General features: G+C 37.0%; 1 protein-coding gene across 5 annotated transcripts in view; it reads right to left on the bottom strand.

Annotated features, from left to right (window-relative positions):
* Positions 1-491: 491 nt before the first annotated feature.
* ASXL2 (ASXL transcriptional regulator 2) overlaps positions 492-22,984 on the bottom strand; it is a 127,905-nt gene continuing 105,412 nt past the window's right edge. For 2 of the 5 annotated variants that reach the window (XM_023494593.2, XM_023494594.2), the window contains 7 exons: positions 19,956-20,091; positions 18,927-19,070; positions 17,706-17,869; positions 7,818-7,914; positions 6,207-6,312; positions 4,231-4,948; positions 492-3,847 (listed from right to left, as the gene is read on the bottom strand). In XM_023494593.2, coding sequence (XP_023350361.1) covers positions 1,388-3,847; positions 4,231-4,948; positions 6,207-6,312; positions 7,818-7,914; positions 17,706-17,869; positions 18,927-19,070; positions 19,956-20,091 — 3,825 coding nt within the window. In that variant the 3' untranslated portion in view covers positions 492-1,387. The remainder of the gene's footprint in view (positions 3,848-4,230; positions 4,949-6,206; positions 6,313-7,817; positions 7,915-17,705; positions 17,870-18,926; positions 19,071-19,955; positions 20,092-22,984) is intronic. The other 3 variants (XM_031951426.1, XM_031951424.1, XM_031951425.1) reach the window with 2 other exon arrangements.

The following is a 22,984-nucleotide window of genomic DNA, read 5'->3' as shown; positions in this document are numbered from 1 at the left end:
CACTAAGCCAATGATAACCTCCAGTCCTATTTAACCAAGGTGCAGACTTCTCTGTTCTAGTTTTGTAGTCCCAGGAGCATCTGCTGTTTCTCTTTTGCTCATTCATAGACAGCATTACTCTTAGGCTTCCCAGAGCAGACACAGACAATCTGAGGGTTTGGTATTTTCAAAAATATGAAAAGTGCCTGACTTGTGTCTTAAAAAATATATATATATATACACATATATAAATTTAAAAATATATAAATTATTAGCCTAGTACATGCCCCACAGTGTTCTGTCAGGCCAAAATGAGTGTAACATAAGCTGCAACTGTGGAATTAGTCACTTATCCTATCTAAGGACTGTCTGCTCAGAACTGAGTGTCTGGTTAAGGAAAGAAAAATGAGGTTATTTCAAGGCTAGTGTTAAAACTGAGCAAGTTTTTGCTCTTCCATGCCCCCATAATTTCAAACATACCCCAAAGGAAATGTAGCCCAAGTTTATTACTGCCTTTTTTTTTTTTTTTTTTTAAATGTCTGCTCCTGACCTACTTAAGAGGTCCCAGGAAAAACTTAAGTGCTCATTATTGCTGGAATCACTGCCCTACTCAAGCAAGCAGGCAGCCAGGCCCAAAGTGCTGCACCCTTCCTAGACTACCCTGTCTCGGGGTACATGGGTGGGATTGGGAGAATGGCAAGTATTCACAAGCATAGTGCTCAGATACCACGCAGCTTCTGGGAGACTAGAAGCAGGTCAGAGCTGGTGGAAAGGTGTGCAATGCTCTTTGTGTAAAATTAATGCCTTGGCAATGTCCAAAGTGAAAAAGGCTGTCTCTTAGCCAAAAGGGACTAAGTCTAAGTATGCTCTGTGCCTAAATCCTTCAAGGAGGCCGAGTAATTTCTCCTACCACAATTTCAAGGCCTTCATGAGGAGGGAGAGTGATTACCCTTTGACCCTTCCTTTCTTAGCCTGACTCACAAGGGAAAGATTGGGAGGGAAGTGGCTTTCATCTTTCAGGGTAACAAGCTTTTCTGAGTCATGTGAGCTGGAACCAAAACATGAATCCACAGTAATACATTATCTCCTAAACACTTGGAAAAATAACTTTTAAACAAAATAATGTGACATATTTACATGATTTTATAAGTGCAAACTTGTCACAATTCACAAAGTCTTGCTTGACTTAGACTTACTGTACAACAAGGTGCTCTTTCATTAAAAGGTAAAAACTGTATTCTGTATTCCTGATTATGTAACATTTTTCTCTTGAGTTAAGACAATTGAAATTAGTTATTTCTTCCTGTGATTCCAAAAGGATCTATACACACTTCTGTCTCCCTATATACTTGCCTACCCATTTCTTTCTCCTCTAGGGGCCTCTTATTTTCTGCTCTTCCACCGTCTCTCATCGAACCACAAGGCAGGAGACACACAGTTTGGAGGGGCCAATGCAGTCATCATGGCAGAAGGCACCACAGCCTTTGCACATGATCATGGCTTTCAACCTGCAATAACATTTTGAAGGAGAATCCTCCACACTGTTTTCTTCAGGGAATGCCTGCACAGGGAGGGTCTGTCCATGACTGCTGGGGTTCATTGCCTGACTAGCAGGGATGGTGGTGACTGTCACTGAGAAGGACATCACATCCCCCATATTGCTAGACACCTGATTACAGTCAGGTATTCCCGACACAGCAGAGCTGTGGTCCACATCAGAAGAAGTAGAGACATTAATCATGCCTCTATAGCTTGGCCCAAGCTGGCGTGGTGGGCTTCCATAAAGCTTTGGGGTTTGCAGTGGTGGAAGGAGCAGAGGCTGATGTGTTGGGCTGTCTGTGGGAAGAGGAAGAGTACCATACAGCTCAGGGCTACTATTTACCATCTTTCCCCTCATTGCATGGGCCATTCGTTCTTGTGCTGCCTGAATGAAATCTCTGGCCAAAGTGTTTCCATCAAATACTTGACCTGCAGGAAAGAGATGGAAATTCTCCTTGCTGGCAATGGCATGACCCATCCCTGGCGCTTCAACTTTCAGATTCTTGTTGGCTGGCGTGTCATATGTCGATAGGCTCTCTCTGCTATAGGCTCCCAGGCCTCCTTCACACTTGGTAGAGACCTGAGTAGCTAAGGGCTCTTCCTTCACAAGGATCTGTTCCTCTTCCTCATCAGTACTCTCTTCATCAGTCTCATCTTCATCTTTACTGCTGCTGCCATCGGCCGTAGGCCCTTTATAATCTGCGTGTTCCATTTTAAAGGCCTCAGGAGGACTGTTCAGACAAAAACGATCCTCGGAATTCATGGACTGAGCTCTCTTAAAGCTCTCTGAGCCCCGGCCATAGGTGGAGATGTTGAGTAAGTAGTGGCCTGACATGGCAGGCTTGGATGTCCTTCTGCCCGCAAAACCCAGCATGAACCTCTGGCTGGTAGAGATGTCCTCTAATTGGAAACCTGAGTGAGTGAGGCTGAACTGGGCGGGCTGCAAGACTGATAACAAGTTCTGCCTCTGAACCCTTTTAATGAGCGTCTGGAGGAGCTGCTCTTGGGTGGCCTTATTGAGTCCTTCTTGGCAAGGATACTGCTCAACATTAGAGTCCCTCAGGTCCTTTCCTGAGAAGAGGTGGAGGGTCCTTGGGACCTGGGGTAACTGCTTATTCTGATGGAGCTTCTCCAAGTGAGGGGTAGACAGATGAGACTGCCTCTCGCCACCTTCACCTCTGGTACTAGTTCCTGTAATGCTGGTGTCCCTGGGTGCTCCTGGCCCTTTCTCCTCCTTTGTAACCAATGGAACAGTTTTCATTTCTACTTTGGTGAGAGGCTTAGGCAGGATCTGCTCCAAGGGGACGTCTTTTCCCTGGAGCAGCTGGGTGACCAAAGGATTATTAGCAGGAATACTAGAGCTTGGCCGTGCAGCGGGTCCACTTGTATTTGAGGAAGCTCCTTGAGCTTTAAGGCTAGAGATTGGCAAAGTGCTAGAGGGTGGAGCTGATACAGTAGGGACTGCAGTAACACTGGTCTGAAGTGGCAGAGGCTTTTCTAAAGTGACTGCTACTGGTAAAGTCGTCAAAGAGGAAGAAGCCACCTCCATGGGAGCACTGGGACTCGTCTCTACTACAGCTTCAACGCTTGCTGTGTCCTTTCTAGAACTAGCTCTGGGCTCAACTGTGCATTCTGCTGTAACCTGAGCAGGTGGGGTCCCTGAGGTCAGGGCTGAGCCTGCTGAAGGAGAAGGTGCTTTTTCTTGCTGGAAGTTATTGGGAACTGGTGAAGGGCTACAGGGAACTGTTCTGTCAGTTCCCAAAGAACAGTCTGGATTTTCACCCTTCAGCTTCTCTAAAGTTGGGGAGGATGGGTTAGTGAGGGTTGGGGAGGGGCTACTTGGACATGCTCCACTGACTGCAGATCTGGATGGTAAAGGGGGGGCTTGCTGTAATTGTGCTCTAGAGACACTGTGAGGTGATGCCGAGCCTGAGACCTTGGTCTCTGCTTGGGATTCAGTCTCTGAACCATCGGGTAAAAGCTCTCTCGCACCTCCCCTGCTTCCAGTTCCTGCCAGTTCCAGTGTGTTCCCTTTTCCAGTTTCACTGGCTCCACCCGATCCTGGATCCCCTCCTTTTCTTGGTGCTCCTTCTCCTCCCCCTCCAGGGCCAGGACCTGGGATAGTCCCCCCAACAGAGGCAGCTGCAGCTGCGGCAGCGGCGGCGGCGGCAGCTGCTCTCTGGGCTTTGGCCAGCTGGGCTTTTGCTTTGATATCTGCAAGGGTTCTGGCTCCTTTTCTGTTGGGACTAGTGATAGAGGCTGGAAAACGAACCCTGGGAGAGACCTGTCCTGTAGGAAATGGCACATGGGAGATTCTGGAGACCGGGATCTGAGGAGAAAAACAAATGAAATGTGATTTAGTTTGCACTGAGAATGCATAACAAACTTTATCAGCATCTGAGAGTCATGACCAAGTTCATTCCATCTTGTCAGAGTTCCCCTTTCCTGGTCATGTTATACACCCACCTCTAGAGCCTCCATTTCCTCTAGCCAAAACATTTTTGGCCACTCTCAATATCTAATCGAGGTTGTAAATTTTGCTCCGAGGTGGCTGTTAACTAACTCCAGTTAAATTATGATCTGATAATGAATTGTTCAGCCCTATCTGAGGGGCAAATGCTTAGAATCAGAACAGCTCTTTAATGAGTTTGAGTGGATGTCCAAGCTTCAGCAATTGCCTCTCCTTATCCACCACTTCCTTTCCTTCCTTACCTTGAGGGGTGGTACTTTCCGAACCGGCACCCTTTCCCCTCTGAGGGGAAAGGGCTGCGGAGAGGCTTGAAGTGACTGCTGGTGCTGGTGGTTCTCAAGGACACGAGGCCTTTTCTCCCAGCTCCCAGGATTCTCTTCTTGAGTGAGTGAAGATTTCCTCTTGAGACCTTCAGGGTTCAGCTCACTATGCTCTGAGGGAGAGGCATCTTTCACAGTGTTCTCCTGAGGACTTTCTTCTATGATTGGTCTAATGATTGGTTTTCCAATTCCTGGGCTCTTTGGTTTGCTTGGAGTCAAAATAGCTGTGCCTTTGTTTTCCTTTATGATAGGAGTAGCTGTAGTGAGATGATTTTCATTTTCAGGCTTTGGCTCAGCAGAGGGTATTGGCTTCCTTTGGCCCACAGAGTCCTCATTCTCTGGGACTGTGACAGGACCTGTCTTGTTTTGCTCAATGACACTGCTTGTTGAGGAAACTAAAGGCTCCGGGGATTTGGAGGGTTTGGGCAACACTTCTTCTGTGCTCTCTTCTGATTCTTTCCTTATTGGGGAAAACAGTGGCACTGGTTTAGATTCTACTTCAGGAGCTGCCATCACTGATTTGATGGGAGGGTCATCTGAAGGTGGTGTGGGTTTTGGTTGTTCAATTGGAGGTTTCCTCATTTTGGGGTCACTGGTAGCACTAGTCAGCTTCCTAGAATCCTCAAGGCTCAACCCAGAACTAAGGAAAGGAAGAAAAAAGATATTATTGATATCAAGTCTATTTTAGTGGGGATGTTATAATCAGTTATTGCCTATTATATACCCAATGCTCTGGCTAATAGCAATGCTCAAATCCAAAGTCTTCATTTCTATAGTCATATGGTGGCCAGGGGGCATCTTTAGTCCCACACTATTCTAAGATAAGAAATGGTGATGAAAAAATAGCAAATAAAATAGCAAGTGTTTCCTTTAGGAACCCAGAATCCAACTAGTTACAAAGGAAATTATTCTCAGAATTTGTAACAGGAATCTTTTCTTGAAAATAGGATAAATGAGTGTTACAGAGCTACCCACATACATGATACAAATAGTGAATATGCCATAACAATAGGCTTCTTTTGTAACAAAATTCAAAAGGTATGATATGATAATTTGAAAAGCTATAAAAGCAATTTTTATACTGCACAACTGAGCCACTTCCTACACGACTGTCAAACCACTATGTCAATTTATCAAAGCCTGGTCCAGATATAACATTTTCATTTGTTAAGGACCGAGAAAAATCATGCAGGCAATCCCGGCAGAAACAGAACATTAGGGCTAGAAGAGAATTCAGAAATCATCTGGTTAAATTCCTTTTTTTAATGGAAGAGAAAAAAAAACCCCAAAACCTGGAAATATCAAGGAGCTGGCTCACCCAGAGTCCCCAAAAGCATACCAGTAGCATAGCTCTTCTAGACTAGAATAATGTTTCCATTGCACTGATGATTGAGACTTCGATTGTGAAGTGAAGTCACAAGTGGGCTGCCGCTCATGATACTCAATTTTAGAGGAAAGGAATTTGTGACTATAGCAGCAATCTAACTTTTTTCCAAGTGTGGTAAAACAAGATCTTCCCTGAATTTCTATCACTGCTAGTAACAGTTAACAACAATAACATCATCGTCATCCTTTGGAATTACAGAAAATTATTTTGGAGACTTTAAAGCTTATATGTCTTAATGTTTCATGAAAATCTAAGTTAAGTTTTAAGACATCACTGGGGCAACTTCCAACCTAGAGAACTTACAAAGAAGGCAAGAGGTTTTACTATTTAATGAGAAACTTTTATATAACACTGAACAGGTAGATAAAAGTAAATTAAATTTGTGACATACTGATACCAAATGTCAGTTTTCCCAAGAATTTGTGGGCAGATTATCTTCTTTTTGTATTTAAGCTTCTGTGAAAGATTCTAGTTAGCAACAACAACAAAAAAAAATCAAGTTATTTCTTACCTCTGCCCATAATAGCTCTCAAAGAATTGTTCTTTCCAAGGCTCCACTTTTTTCTCCTTCTCAATTTCTTGTCTGATTCTCACCTGCATTTCAGGTGTGAACTCACCTATAATGTACAAAAGAAAAATTCATCAGAATTAACAATATTTGCAACTCCCAATTCTCACTTAGTATAAAGGCCTGGCTCTAGGTGGTACCCAACAAGTACTTCTTGAATTCTTGTTTTTTAACTCGAAGATAAGAAAAATTTCTCAAATTTTAATGCTCTGCCTAAGCTGAGGGGACAAAATAACTGTTCAATTTATCTGTTAACGCTAGGAAAAACTGTAAAGTTCTGAAATCTGCATTTAGTTCTTCAAAATCTGTTTTCCCAATGCCTAAGCACATCTCCTTTACCTCTTTTCTCCATATCATCCTCATTGCCTAGCTAAGCTTTTTGTTTTTCTTTTTTTTTCTCTTCTGCAGCCCAAAGACTGTTAGGTGATAGAACTGTAGAGTTCATTCTCTATTCCTTTCAACTACCTTGAGCTGTTATGCTTCAAATCACCTCATTAAAACATGGGGATTAAGCTGTCACTGCAGGTAAGTAATGAACAGCTAATGCTGACACCTGTAGTTTCCAATTCCTGCTCTCTCTCCAGCCTTCAGAATTCCTAGGGATTAAGGACTGTCCACATACTAGCATCTTAAGGAACTTTCAAAGCTACAGGGAAAAACAAGCGAAGGAACAAAGGAAACTTTACCAATGGATTATAAGAAAGGAAAGGGAACCCAACTATTGGAAGAGTTGAATACTATGACTCTTTGTCTTTCTTATGTCCGAGTTTTAATAATTATGCAAGTATGTTTGTGTAAAGAAAATTAAACTATGTGAATTAGTTAAACTGGGTGAAAACTATCACTACAGACAGTGATTATAGAAACTACTGAATTAACAAAAGAGAAAAATTAATGTAAACAATTTGGCCTGGAAATGTAGATATCCATTTTTAAAATATGTGCTTTAAAACATGCCTACTTAACATACAACACAATTACAAAAATAATTTAAACTTATATGGAACTTTTAAGTTGTAGAAAGCAGATTCCTCAGATTATTCCTATTTTATAAATGGGGAAACTGAAGCATAGAAGTTAAATGACTTACTTACAAATTCATATGTAGAATTACCATCTGAGGTTGTACTTGAACCTCCTTCTACTTTTTAAAAATCAACTAAATGGAAACTTCCCTATTAACAAAGAAATACATATTTGACTATGTATAACAAGATATGGCTCATTCAACATTCCTTGTCCACCACTTCTTTACTGAGAAAGGTGTATTTCATCATCATTTCAGTGATACTAATTAGGATCATTACATTGATCTGAATTCTGATGTCTCTTAGGTCTCTTACCAACTTCACAAAATGATCATGGAGAATCCACAGCATCTTTGCCTTGATTACTTATGTCAAACATTCCTATCCCCATCCCAGAACCAATTTCTCTATTGTCTGGTACCAAAATTAGAGTATGGAGAAGCTCCTCTTTGTCCTAGTACTGGCTTAGTAATATCTGTGCTGTTAGGGGACTAATTTCTTGGAGGGAAAATGAAAAAAAACTCACCTTCTGATAATCTTTCCTTCCAGCCCTGAGCAGCTGAAGTGAAAAATTCATTGTTAAGGGCTGAACCATTCAGCTTCATCAAGCCATCTGCACCAACCTAAGACAAAGAGTAATCACATTTAATTAAATGATCATTTTAAAGTACCTACATATGTATTTGGGTTGAGTTGGATGAACAATGCAGTTAATGGATAAGTCATAAAACTGGTTCCAAAACTGAAAAAGAAGACAAACTGCTCCCTGAGTTTCTCTGTGCAACAAAGAATCATCTTTTTAATACAGAGATCCTTCTGATGATGTTGTACAAGTGTCACAGAATACCATAATTTTAGAATATTTTAAAGTTGCTGGTCATCCAAAGGGCACTGGAGGGGTATATGGTAAGTATGAGTGGGCTGCAATACATTACCAAACAAAATCTGCAAAAAAAAACAAAAAAACAAAAAAACAAAAAGAAGTTATCATATAATGAGAAGCATATTCTTCATGCTCTATTGGTATACAGATAATGTCAAGAGATTTATAAGAAAGGCTCTTGGGTTGTTGAATGGAACTGGGAAAGATTTACAAGATGATATAGCTAAAAAAAGTTGAAAAGGAAAAACTGGTATACATAGCCTGTCAGTACTACTGCTAGAGAGAATACATTTTCTATCTTCTCCAGCAAAATGCCCTTTCAACCTCCCTTCCCCCTTTCTCCACTCTTCATGTTCGCACACATACTGATAATTCCCTGTTGCCTATAAACATGCCCAATTATCCTTGTTATTCTCTTCATTTAACTTCTTTACAGTTAAGCTATGCTTGTTGTTTCAATTTGCCATCCTCTCACTCCTTTTATAATTAAATGGCTCCCAACCTCATCAACCCTAAATGCTCTTACCAGTGATACCTTAATTGCCAAATTTTCATTTTTCTCAACCTCCACAGCATGGAACACTGTTGACTACTTTCTCCTTTGGGACACTTTGTTCTCTATGGAATTTTATCCATATTTATGTGCGATATTACTTCTCCTACCTCTCTGACCAATTTGGCAGTCATCATTAATATAACCTTTATATTGTGGGTTTGCCTAAGGCTATATTCTGGATTTCCTTTTCTCTCAACAATCTTATCATTTTAAAAATTAATCATTAAATGATTAATCATTAAAACTATAAAAAAATTTAAATCACTGAATAATCTGCTTTTTATTCCTCTAGCTTTCATTCAAAAAACAAGCCAAAAAATCCCTGTTACAAATATGTATAGTCAAGTAAGAGAATTTGTGCATGTATGTATTTATTTCTTCTGCACTAAGTTTTTCACCTCTCTGTGGTAATACCTTACTTTCTGTGGAATTGCGGTTGGTCATTATGTTCATCAAAGTTCCCAAATCTTTCAAAAACTGTTTTAATTTGTTCTTGTCTGTTCACCTTATTCACAGATTTCTCCGAAGCTATCCTCATTTCTTATAGTACAACAGTATTTTCGTTGCTTAATTCTTTGCTACCACATATAAACAAAAGCAATTAACATTTTCATTTACCTCAGTTTTTAGGACTAATTCCTCCTTTAAACTATTTTTCCTCTAATTTCCCCTTATCCCTTCTTCTATTTCCTTCTTAGTTTCTTGTTGAGTGAAATGTATTTTTGAATCCAACTCTATGTGCATGTGCGCTCACATGCATATGCACATATATATTCCTCCCTCCTTTGATCAGTTCAGATGAGAGTAAATTTCAACTGTTTAGCATGTAGGTGAGATATTCTGTAACCCCTCCCTCCCCCCTCTTTATTCCTTTTAATGTCATCTTCCTCTCTCTTTCTCGAATCCTTCTTAGATCAAGACACAGCATTACTACCAAGCCTTTTAAACAGATTCCCTCTAAAACCCCTGATGACAGAAGTCAGAGGGAGATGCATTTATCATCTCATAACAGAATACCTTGTTTTATCTCTTGTAATTGTTCATGTTTACCTTTTTATATTTCACTTTACTCTTGTGTTTGCATTTCAAAGTTTCTATGCAACTCTGGTGTTTTTTAAAAAGGAATGATGAAAAAGCCTCTAGGTCATTAAAGGTATTTTTCTCCCTATAGAATGATACTGAAATTTCATTGGGTAAAGTATTTGTGACTGCCTTTCTAGAATATGGTTCTCTATATTTCTTTATAGAAGAGGCTACCAAATCATATGAACTTATGACTCCTTGGTATTTGAATTTTTTCTTTCTGCTTGCTTGTACTATTTTTTTTGACCGGTAAAGCTCTAGATTTTATGATGTTCCCATGAATTTTTATTTTGGAGTTTAAGAGATGATCTGTTTGCTGTTGTCTTCAGGTTCTATGAGATCTAGGAAATTTTCTTTAATGATTTCTGGAAATATGATGCCTAGCTTTTAGGTAGTCCAATAATTCTTAATTGGATAACATCATCATGGCTAACATTTACATAAAGTTTATATTATCTAATTTTATCCTCACAACAACCCTTAAAGTTAAGTAATATTATTTATACCAATTTTGTAGATAAGGAAACTGAAGCAGAGGTCAAGTGCTTTGTGCAGTTACTGATCTAGTAAATACCTGAGATTTGAACTCAGGAATTCCTGATTCCACGTCCAGGGCTTGATTCCCTGAGTCACTGAAGTGCCTCCTTGATTTGTATTCTGTGTTGGCTATTTTTGCGTTAGAATGTGATAATTTCTTCTATTTTCCCCTCAAGTCTTTTGACTTTGTTTTGATACTTCCTTGTTCCATGGAGCTTCTTTTCGGACGATTTTAAATTTTAATAAAATTTGTTGTTTGGGCAAGATTTTGACCACTTGTTCCATGTGCTTAAGTTTACTCTCCATTTTTTTCCTATACTACTTTGTTCACTTAGTAAAACATTTCTAAAATGCTAACATTCTTTGCTTCATTCCCTCCAGTTAATCTAGCTAAATTTGTACCTAAGCTGTGCTTTTCTTAAAGGCTTTGCATATAGATATTTTGCATTGTTTTCTTCTTCTGACTTCCCGTTTTGAATATTCCTGTCACAATAGCTTTTTCTAGTGGGCTTGTTTACTTATTTTTTTTAGTTTGTTTATTCTTCCAGATCCTTGGAATTTTATGTTAGATCTGAGTTCTACAGTCTTCTAGAAGGAATACATGGGCTACTCCTACTGATGTTTTCTCAGAATGCTATTATTTCAGGGTCTCAAGAACACCTCAAGCTGTTCTGAAATCTTTCAAAACTCCCAAAGTTGTCTGATGCTGGGCAAAATCACTGCCCCCTAGTCTGAACTCTTTTTGCTTAAGTTTTGTCCTCACCCAAACTACCATCAACATAACTGCCAAAATAATGTTCGTTGACTGCCAACTTGACTACTTAAGACCGCAGTGTCTCCCTATTGCTAAAAATAAACTCTCTGTACCTTTGTACAGGCAAACTTTCATGCCTATAATGCACTCTTTTCCCCCCCTAAAATCCCTTTATTTTTTTCAAGATATAACTGAAAGCATTATATTCACATGAAACCTTTCCTAATCCCACAATTTTTAGTGTTCTCCTTCTCTAATTACGATACACACAAAGTGTGTGCCCACATATATAGATATATTGATGTGTATGCACATGTGTACATTTGCGCACACACAATTACATATAGGTTCTGTATATGCTTACAAATGTACATGCTATCTCCTTCAATAAAATGTAATTTTCTAGTTAAAACCAGGGATTATTTTATTTCTCCCTCCATCCCCCTTCCCAGATCTTTGTAAACACAACACCAAGCCAAATGATTTGCATCTAGCAGCAATTAGTTGGGTTTTTTTTTGAATGATATATATGCTTCCCTACTGACCCTGGAACACTGACAAATGAATGTAATTATATTGCTTCTTCAGCAAGTGAATTAGCCCTGTGTTGTTGTTTGGCCTTAATTTCTGAAGACCGATGACATCATAATTTTGGAATCAAGGTGCAGTGTGTTTAGCTGGGGCTAAATCTAATTTAAATTTGGAAGGTCCTACCACAGATCATCAACAAGTGGTTCATATTCTAATGGTCCATTAGAACATTTCTGAATGGAAGTGGTTCAATTTATGGAACTCACGCTTTGTGTTTCTGTGATTTTGCTTTGCTCATGTAGAAAAGCAAGCTTTCTTTGATGGATGCTACCATGCTAGACAGTTCTATGTCAGCACTTCCCTTGTCGCACCGTCAATATTAAAAGTTCTTCAGAGATATCTTATAATACTTCTTTCTGACCACCATGTGAGTACTTACTTTGTGAAAGTTCTTTGTAAAATAGTCTTTAGGGAAGTGTGCACACTTGACATTTGAAATACATGGCCAGCTCACTGGAGTAGCACTCTTGCTTGAATGCTTGGCAGTTCAGCTTTAGAAAAAACTTTAGTGCCGATACCTTATCTTGCCAGGTAATATTCAGAATTATCCTAAGGTAATTCAAGTAGAAGCTGTTTAGTTTGCTGGTATGGTACTAACAGACTGTCCAGAGGTATCCAACAGTGCAGTCAGCATGGCAGTTCTATAAACCTTCAGTTTGGTAGGCAGACTGATAATGTGTCTCTCTCACACTTTTTCCCCCTGGTTATCCATGTACATTCATTTTATACATCCTCACACCCACACCCCTTTATGAATCATGTTGGGAGAGAAAAATCAGTTTGTTATACTTTCTTCAGGAGTCTCCCCAATGGCTGAATTAGCTTTGGAAGTCTTATTATCTATGTAGATGGTCCTAGAAAGAGTACTGCCAAACTGAGTGATTTGATTCACAAAATGTCTTCATTTGTCAACCTGAACAAAGTTATTTTCAGCAGTGACGGCTTGTAGAAGATCGTGACAAAATTGGGTTGCCTGAAGAAGTTCAACACTGTATGCCAGTTTCATGATGACAAGCTTGCACAGATTCTAAATGAAGGATGATGCTTCTCCTGTATTCCCAGTTATCGATACTGTGAAGCAAGGTTGTGTGCTTGCTCCCATGCACTTCAGCATATTTTCTGTGATGTTACCAGATGCCTTCAATAAGGATGAAAACAGCATCAACATCAGATTCCTTGCTGATGGTAAATTATTTAACCTGAAAAGGCTACAAGGCTGCAAGCCAAGGCCAAAGTAGAGGGAGAGTTAATACATGACTTTGTTTGCAGATGATTATGCAGCTGAGGCTGAGATACAACAGAGTATGGATCAATTCTTTATGACTTGTGATAATTTTGGCCTGACAACACCAAGAAAACAGAGGTTCTTTCAGTCAGCATTACCATCCAGTCAACCATATGCAACCACACTTGCTTCAGCCAAAATTAAAAAACAAACAAACAACAACAACAAAAACTAAAAAACGAATTCTAAAGAATGAGTTGGGTCAAAGAATAAATCATAGAAACAAGCAATGATTGCATTAATGAGAATGATAACAATGGGACAATATTCCAAAATTTGTGATGTGGCCAAAGCAGAATTTAAGGGAAAATTTCTATCTCTAAATGCATATATCAATAAAAGAGGGTATCAATGAATTGGGCATGCAACTAAAAATAACTAAAAATGAACAAATTTTAAATCCTCAATTAAACGCCAAAATGGAAATCCTGAGGGTATGATCTGGAAGAGAATCCAGAAAAGAAAAAAGCAGTCAGATAAGTAGGAGGAAAACCAAGAGAAAGTAGATGCATCTATTATATTTTAAGGAACACAGCTATAAAATGTAGAAGAGACTTAGGATAAGAGCAAGGATGGAAAGATCAAGTGAAAGTTTTTTCAGGATAGGGAGATCTGGGTATAATTGTAGGTGGTAAGAAAAAAGCCAGCAGGTAGGGAGAGACTGAAATTAAGTGAAACAGTGAAGGTGGCAAAGGGACAATCAGTTGGAAGAGTTGGAATGGAATAAGATCACATGAGCAAGTCTTGGTAAGAAGAGTAAGACTACTTCATCATGTGAGACAGAGATGAAAAGAGAAAGGGTAATAGAGAATTCCTGAGTGATACATAATGAAGAAAAGAAGGAGTTCACAACAAATGGTCACAATTTCTTCTGCCAAATATAAGGCAAGATACTTTCACTCAAGAGTAGGAGAGGGGAGAGTCAGGAGAAGTTTGAGAAAGAATGAAAAGATTTGGAAGAATTGCTGTGGAGAATGTGATAGTGAATTAATAAAAGAGGTAGAAGAATTGCCTATCAAACAAGGAGTTAGTTGAGGTTGTATAACATAAATCTGTAGTGGATCTGGTAAGAACAGTTGTGTGATATACTCTTACCTTTATTCAGCAAATATAAATAGAAGCAAAAGCTGATGAATAGTTGGAGTGACCCAAAGTTAAGACTTGGCTGGGTGTAATCTTAAGTGTTCTCTCTCTTTCTCTACCCAAATATTATTTATTTGTATAGATTTAGTCAGTAGGCTAGAAATTCCTTAAGGGTAGAAACAATTTCACTATTTGTCTGATTCACAAGTAGCTAATATAGGGAAATTAATGAGAGCCTGTTAAATTCAGGGGATTACAAACCAAGTACAGGAATTCATCTATCCCAATACTGTTATTTTTAAGATCAAGAAGTTCAGGTTATAAAATATTTGGGAATCTATCTGCCAAGGTAAAAGTCAGGAACTATATGAGCAAAATTACAAAACATTTTCCACAAAAATAAAGTGAGATCTAAACAACTGGAAAAATATGAAGTGCTCCTGGATAACTTGAGTAAATATAATAAAGATGACAAAACTCCCTAATCTATTTATTTAGTACTATACCAGACTCCCAAGAAACTATTTTAATGACCGAGGAAAAAAAAATTCATCTGTTAGAACAAAAGGTCAAGAATTTCAAGGGAACTAATAAAAAAAAAAAAAAAAATCAAATGAAGGTGGTCTAGCTATACCTGATCTAAAACTATATTATAAAGCAGCAGTCACCAAAACCATTTGGTATTGGCTAAGAAATAGACTAGTGAAATAGGTTAGGTTGACAGGACAAAATAGTCAATAATTATAGCAATATAGTGTTTGACAAAGCCAAAGATCCCAACTTTGGGGATAAGAATGCACTATTTGACAAAAACTGCTGGGAAAACTAAAAATTAGTATGGCACAAACTAGGCATTGACCGACACTTAACCCCTTACACCAAGATAAGTTCAAAATGGGTTTATGATCTAGCATAAAGAATGAGATTATAAATAAATTAGAAGAACATAGGATAGTTCACCTCTCAGGCCTGTGGAGGAGGAACGAATTTGTGAACAAAGAAGAACCAGAGCTCATTATGGATGACAAAATAGAAAATTTTGATTATATCAAGTTAAAAAGCTTTGTATAAACAAAACTGACGCAGACAAGATTAGAAGGGAAGCAATAAACTGGGAAAACATTTTTACAGTCAAAGGTTCTTATAAAGGCCTCATTTCCAAAATATATAGAGAATTGACTCTAATTTATAAGAAATCAAGCCATTCTCCAATTGATAAGTGGTCAAAGGATATGAACAGACAATTTTCAGATGATGATATTGAAACTATTTCGACTCATATGAAAGGGTGTTCCAAATCACTATTGATTAGAGAAATGCAAATTAAGACAACTCTGAGATACTACTACATACCAGTCAGATTGGCTAAGATGACAAGAAAAGATAATGTGGAAAAACTAGGGCACTGATGCATTGTTGGTGGAGTTGTGAATAGATCCAACCATTCTGGAGAACAATTTGGAACTGTGCTCAAAAAGTTTATCAAACTCTGCAAACTCTTTGATCCAGCAATGTTACTACTGGGCTTATATCCCAAAGAGATACTAAAGAAGAGAAATGGACCTGTATGTGCAAGAGTATTTGTGGCAGCCCTCTTTATAGTGGCTAGAAAATGGAAATCAAATGGTGGTCCATCAATTGGACAATGACTGAGTAAATTGTGGTATATGAATGTTATGAAATATTATTGTTGTGTAAGAAATGAACAGAAGGATGACTACAGAGAGGCTTGGAGAGACTTTACATGAACTGATGCTAAGTGAAATGAGCAGAACCAGGAGATCATTATACACTTCAATAACAATACTATATGAGGATCAATTCTGATGGAAGCGGCTCTCTTCAACAATGAGAGGATCCAAATCAGTTTCAATTGATCAGTAATGAACAGAACCAGCTACATCCAGCAAAAGAACTCTGGGAAATGAGTGTGGACCACAACATAGCATTTATACTCTTTCTGTTATTGTTTGCTTGCATTTTTGTTTGTCTTTCCAGGTTATTTTTATCTTCTTTCTAAATCTGATTTTTCTTGTGTAGCAAGACAACTGTGTAAATATGTATATAACTATTGTATTTACCATATACTTTAACATATTTAATATGTATGGGACTACCTGCCATCTAGGGAAGAAGGTAGAGGGAAGGAGGGGAAAAGTTGGAATAGAAGTTTTTGCAAGACTCAATGTTGAAAAATTACCCATGCATCTGTTTTGTAAATAAAATGCTATAATTAAAAGAAAAAAAGAAGTTCAGGTTTAGGATTTCAGTGACTGACTCAAGCTCACATGAGTAGTGGGAGCTGGGAACTGAACTGGGACCTAATAACTGTACCTCACTGCCTCCCAAGACTGTGATACATCAAAAGCTACAGAAAGAATTCCATCACAAACCATTCCCCAATGGATAAACAGTCAAAGGATACGAACAGACAATTTTCAGGTAAAGAAATTAAAACTAGTCATATGAAAAAAATGCTCTAAATCACTATTGATTAGAGAAATGCAAATTAAGACAAGTGAGGTGCTATTTCACACCTCTTAGATTGGTTAAGATAACAGGGAAAAAATAATGATGAATATTGGAAGGGAATTGGGAAACCTGGGATTCTAATGCATTGTTTTATTTTGTTTTATTTATTTATTTATTTTTGCTGAGGCAATTGGGTTTAAGTGACTTGCCTTGGAAGTGACAGTTAGGAAGTATTATGAGACCAGATTTGAACGCAGGTCCTCCTGAATTCAGGGCTGGTGCTCTATCGACTGCACCACCTAGCTGCCTCTCTTATGCATTGTTGATGGAGTTGTGAACTGATAGAACCATTTTGGAGAATAATTTGGAACTAGGCCAAAGGGGTATCAAAGTGTGTATATTCTCTGATCCAACAATGTCTCTACTGGATCTGTAGTCCCAAAGAGATCATAAAGAGAATAAAGGACTCACATGTGCTAAAATGTTTATAGCAACCCTTTTTGTACTGGAAACTGAGTGGAAGTTGGGGAATGGCTGAACAAGTTATAATATATAAATATAATGGAACACTATTGACAATGCAAAGAAATGACAAGCAGCCTGGAAAGACTTATGTGAACTGATGCTGAGTAATGTGAGCAGAACCAAGTAACAGTAACAAGATTATATGATGATCAACTACAATGGTTGTGGTTCTTTTCAAAAATGAAGTGATTCAGGGCAATTCCAACAGACTTGTGATGGAAAGTATCATCCACATCCAGATAGAGAACTAAGAATACTGAATGTTTATCAAAGCATAATATTTTCATATTGTTTTGTTGTTGCTGTTATTTGTTTGCTTGGTTTTTTCCCCTTTTGATCTGATTTTTTTATGTACAATAGTGAATATGGAATTATGTTTAGAAGAATTGCACATGTTTAACCTATATTGGACTGTTTGCTTTCTTGTGGAGGAGAGAGGTAGGAGGAGAAGGAGAAAAATTTGGAACACAAGGTTTTGGAAAGGTGAATGTTGAAAATTATTTTTGTATGTATTTGGAAAAATATAATACTATTAAAAAAAAGAAAGAAAGAAAGAAAGAAATCCATCAAGATTTTAAAGGACTATGTGGAGAGAGGCCACAGAAAACGAAGAAAAGTTTTAAGCTCTAAGCTCACTTCACTCACCTGCCGGTCTACTTCTGGAAGTAAAAGCAAAAGTCGCTGCTGGCAGTCTCCAGGAAGGACTGAAAATGTGTGCTTATTAATTAGAGCCCTCAGATTGGTGTTAACCAGTATAGAATCAGGTGTTTCAACATCAATTTCAGCACATTTAGTCCTTTTCAGCTGCCCTGAAAAAAAAAAAGTCACAAAGAATATCTGTAAATAGAGAATTTTTATCCTGGTCCTTTCTCACTTTCTTAAGGGTCTTAAGGGACTTGGAATCTCTTGCTCTGATAAAATACTCATATGTAATTGTTATCCAAAAAGCCCTTTCTTCATAATTACCCTAGAATTTGGTAAGACAAATTTTATCTCTTTATTAACTGATGAGATCCTTGAAAGATCAAGTAACTTGGCCATGCTCACAGTACTAGTGAGATGGGTAAGTAATTTAACAGGTCATCCAATTCAAAAGCCAGCATCCTTTTTTTTTGTTTCCCCTACCACACTCTTTACAATGCTATCATTTTCTAAAGAACAGTCTCAACAAGTGGACTTTCTTGTATATTAAAGGTTGCTGAGAGAGTCTTTCATTCACATTATAAAGGCCTTACTTTTATCTAGTTTCCAACATTTCAATTTCTTAACCAAGTAATTACAGGAAACCTATACTCCCTTCCTAGTAGAAAAAAGTCTTCCAAATATATATGCTTTCAAAATGCCCTTTAGGAAAATTTACAATAAATCTTTTTTATATGTTCCGTCCCCTGTGCTCTAATAAACATGCCATGTGATCACTAAAGATGAAGTAGGTAATATGCAAACAAAATGTCAATATGGCTTTTTGTATGTAACTGAAGGATAACTTTTACTACTTAAAATTTAGAATACATTCTATCCAGAAACAACCAAATAATAAGCATATTTATGAGCATTCAGTAAAGATTATATTGACTGATAAAATCCATCATGGCCTTCCAAATTAAGACAAAACAAAACAAAAAAATCACATTTTCTTTTTGATAGAGCTATGGGTGAGATTTTAGAAAATGAGAATCATAAAGGATAAATAAATATGCATGTATGTACGTAAATGGAGACAGACAAAAAGATCTTGTTTTTTGAGGATTTTGTGATAATCTGTTAAAGATAATGAAATATGATAATTTTTCTGTTTAATACATTCTATTCAGTCTTTATTTAAAGTATCAGCATCAATAAAGCTTGCAGTATGAAAGAACTCACTTGTATGAAGCCTATCAGATCTCTGAAATGGTTTCTTTCCCAAACCTGGCAGGGGGTTTTCAACTTTAACCGAAGAAGAGGAACTAGAATTTGAATTCTGGGGACTGCTTGATTGTCCATCTGACTGCTTTCCTTCCCACACTGCTTCAAAAAGAAAAAGACAAATAAAGAAACAATGAAGAAAAAGCTAAAGGAAATCAGGATCATTTTTCAATAAATTAGTAAACAAATATCAATTGTCTATAAGAAGACATTGGAATTTAGGTACTTTCCTTGTCTAGAGTTACTACAACAACACTGTCTACACATGCATATTGCTTGCCACATTATGGTTAAGATTCCTAAAATATCAGAAGAAAGTCTGGCTAGCCAATATAACTAGCCTAATGATCAGTAACAAACTGGACTATACAAGAGAAAACCAAATTTGTATACATAGCAGGTTTTATTTTGATTGCCCAAAAGATTTGGATATACCTCCCTATAGGAAAGCAATAGTAGAATTTATTACCAAAAATATTATTATTTTTTACTGTTGGATGAAACAAAAATGGGACTAAATCAAAGAGGACAAGATAAAAGGGGTTTAATTTCAATCAGGTCCTGAACTTAAACTCAAAAATAAATATATATAAAACTAAAATGATTTTGGGAAGATAGCAGCTTCCTAGGCATATTACATAGCTCATTCCAATATAGTATTAGAGCATTCTATGTAACTGAAGCATTCCATGCAAATTCTTTTTTTCCTTTTCCCAGGATTTAACAGCTAAAAGTTTTCTCTATATAATTTCTTTCTCATTTGAATTACCATAAAGGTTATGGCACCTGTGCTGGAAAGGCTGGGGACAGGAGAAGATGTGAGCATGGAAAGAGTGAGGAAGGATAAAATGGTAAAGGTAGTAAGGGATTTATTATATATCAATAGGATTAAGAAAATTTTGGCTCAGAATATGGAAAAATAATGCTGTAATATGGAAGAAAAAGGTACAAAGGCAGTACCCTGAAGACTGTGTTAAGTTTATTTACCAGGTTTAGTGGCCACAGGGTCAGTGGATGTTTTGACTGTTTTCAGAAGAAGATGCTGATTAGAAGAGATGGGCATACTTGTTCGACATTGTTGCTGCTGCTGCTGTTGCTTCTTTTGCTGCTGTTGCTTTAAAGCCTATAAAGAAAACATTACTAATCAGAAAGAAAATAATAGTTTCCAGAGATGAAAAGAAAATAGAACATAAAACATAATTATGTTTTAAAGTTAAGAAACTATAACTCATTCAGGAAATTGTTTAGCAAGTCTATGATTATGAAATAAACAAATTTATACCCCTATAGTAATCTAGTTTCATTCCACCTTCAAATACAGAAGCTCATTTTATTCCTGAAATACTAAGTCCTTCATCAATATAATATCTTTGGTTGGTGAAAATATGAAAAAGATGCAATATAATAAAAAGCTAGATTCAGCTAAGTTTCCTATCTCAAATTTACTTGTATGAATATAGCAAAGCTGGAATTAAAACCTAAGAATTTGAACTTCCAATCTGCTTTGGAGAGAAAACTACCTGAACACTGTTTATGAAGTATATAAGCAAACATATACAGAAAATTCTGTAGTTTGAAAATATTCAAGAAATAGCAAAAAACAATTTGAGTGAATGCTTGAGATGTGTTTGACCCAGTGATCTGAAAATAAACAATATTGAAGAGATTGAAGAAGATGATGTGAAGAGAAAGTAAGATTTGGGAAGGGAATAGAAAGTTGAAAAAAGAGAAATTCTGATCTGTATTTCTGAGTCATAGCTTAAAATAGAGTAATGAAGGTCTTGTAAAAATGAAAATAGTAAAGCTGGTAAAAATGAAGTAGAATAATACCTGCCTAAATAGCTATATCTAAGTTTATATGTAGACACAGACATCTCACAGACACATGCAAAATATTATAAAGGAAAAATTCTTAACCTTTATATCATAGATTCTTTTGATACTCTGATGAAGCCAATAAAATCTTTCTCTAAGAATTTTATTAGAAATTAGAAAATTAGAAATTTAAAAAAGCATAAAATATACAAGATTCAAAAATAAGAAAAACAAATTACATTGAAATGTAGCCACAAAACCACTTTTTAAAAAGTTTAAGAACTCCTATTACAGAAGACAGCTTCTGTGTAACAGAAGAGCAGCAGAAATTTCGAGATATCCCATCTTATTTAATTTGGCCTATATTCTAGCTGATAATAATTTTTTTGGATCTTGTCCTCTATCCCTAATAAGTTGACTACCATTCTAGTTTGGTAACACACAAACCATTATTAATGAATTTGACAAATGGGCCACCTATTCCTTTATCAAAGAAGTTAATAAAAAATAAATGGCACAAAGTCTAAAACCTATCCCATTAAAGATAGTTCTCTAAGTTGATATCAGTACAGTAATGAATGCCCTGTGTATGAGTCCTTCCTTCAAACATCTATCACATATTTATACTATTCCCTTTTTGTAGCTAGTCTATAAGAATGATATAAAAATTCAGAGAGGTAGCCAAATGCAGTAAAAACCAGTGGAAATGGAGGTAGAAGACTTGATAGGTGACAGTGTGGGCAACTTAAGTTCCCTCTTTAGGCCTTAGTATCCTTTTCTGCAAAATGTGAAGATTAGACTAATTAGCCTCTGATGTCCTTTCCATTGCTAAATGTTTTCTTCTCAAATTTTTTATGAGTTTTCACAGGAGACAAAATCCTAGAAAGAAGTTACTAATAAAAACTAAGGGCTTAGATGTCTATAAACAAATTATTTACAAAATTAAGATGAACAAAAAACCTTAAAGAAAGTAGCAAATCTGATCTCAGAGACATCATTATAATTTGGTATGGTAAAGCACATAACTGTAATACAAAGTGTGAGTATATAGACTTCATCAACAGGAAAAGAATAAGTTGAAAGGTGACTTTGGGAGAAATGTATAACTGAAGAAAAGTAGAAATTGTATTTTTTTTTTAATTAAATAACGTTTTATTGACAGAACCCATGCCAGGGTAATTTTTTACATTATCCCTTGCACTCACTTCTGTTCCGATTTTTCCCCTCCCTCCCTCCACCCTCTCCCCAAGATGGCAAGCAGTCCTATACATGTTAAATAGGTTACAGTAGATCTTGGATACAATATATGTGTGCAGAACCGAAGAGTTTTCTTGTTGCTCAGGGAGAATTGGATTTAGAAGGTATAAATAACCTGGGAAGAACAAAAATGCAAGCAGTTTACATTCATTTCCTAGTGTTCTTTCTTTGGGTGTAGCTGCTTCTGTCCATCCTTGATCAATTGAAACTAAGTTAGATCTTGTCTTTGTTAAAGAAATCCACTTCCATCAGAATACATCCTCATACAGTATCGTTATTGAGGTATATAATGATTTCCTGGTTCTGCTCATTTCGCTCAGCATCAGTTCATGTAAGTCTCGCCAATCCTCTCTGTATCCGTCCTGCTGGTCATTTCTTACAGAACAATAATATTCCATAACATTCATATACCACAATTTACTAAACCATTCTCCAATTGATGGGCATCCATTCATTTTCCAGCTTCTGGCCACTACAAACAGGGCTGCCACAAACATTTTGGCACATACAGGTCCCTTTCTTTTTTTTTTTATTTTTTTTTTTTTATTTTTTATTTAATAGCCTTTAATTTATAGGATATATACATGGGTAACTTTACAGCATTAACAATTGCCAAACCTCTTGTTCCAATTTTTCACCTCTTACCCCCCCCACCCCCTCCCCTAAATGGCAGGATGACCAGTAGATGTTAAATATATTAAAATATAACTTAGATACACAATAAGTATACATGACCAAAACATTATTTTGCTGTACAAAAAGAATCAGACTCTGAATTATTGTACAATTAGCTTGTGAAGGAAATCAAAGATGCAGGTGTGCATAAATATAGGGACTGGGAATTCAATGTAATGGTTTTTAGTCATCTCCCAGAGTTCTTTTTCTGGGTATAGTTAGTTCAGTTCATTACTGCTCCATTAGAAATGATTTGGTTGATCTTGTTG

The sequence above is a fragment of the Sarcophilus harrisii genome, chromosome 2 (genome assembly GCF_902635505.1).
Source record: "Sarcophilus harrisii chromosome 2, mSarHar1.11, whole genome shotgun sequence".
In the NCBI taxonomy this organism is placed as follows: Eukaryota; Metazoa; Chordata; class Mammalia; order Dasyuromorphia; family Dasyuridae; genus Sarcophilus; species Sarcophilus harrisii.
Note: the sequence above shows the minus strand (reverse complement) of the source record. Positions and strands in the feature narration are given on the sequence as shown.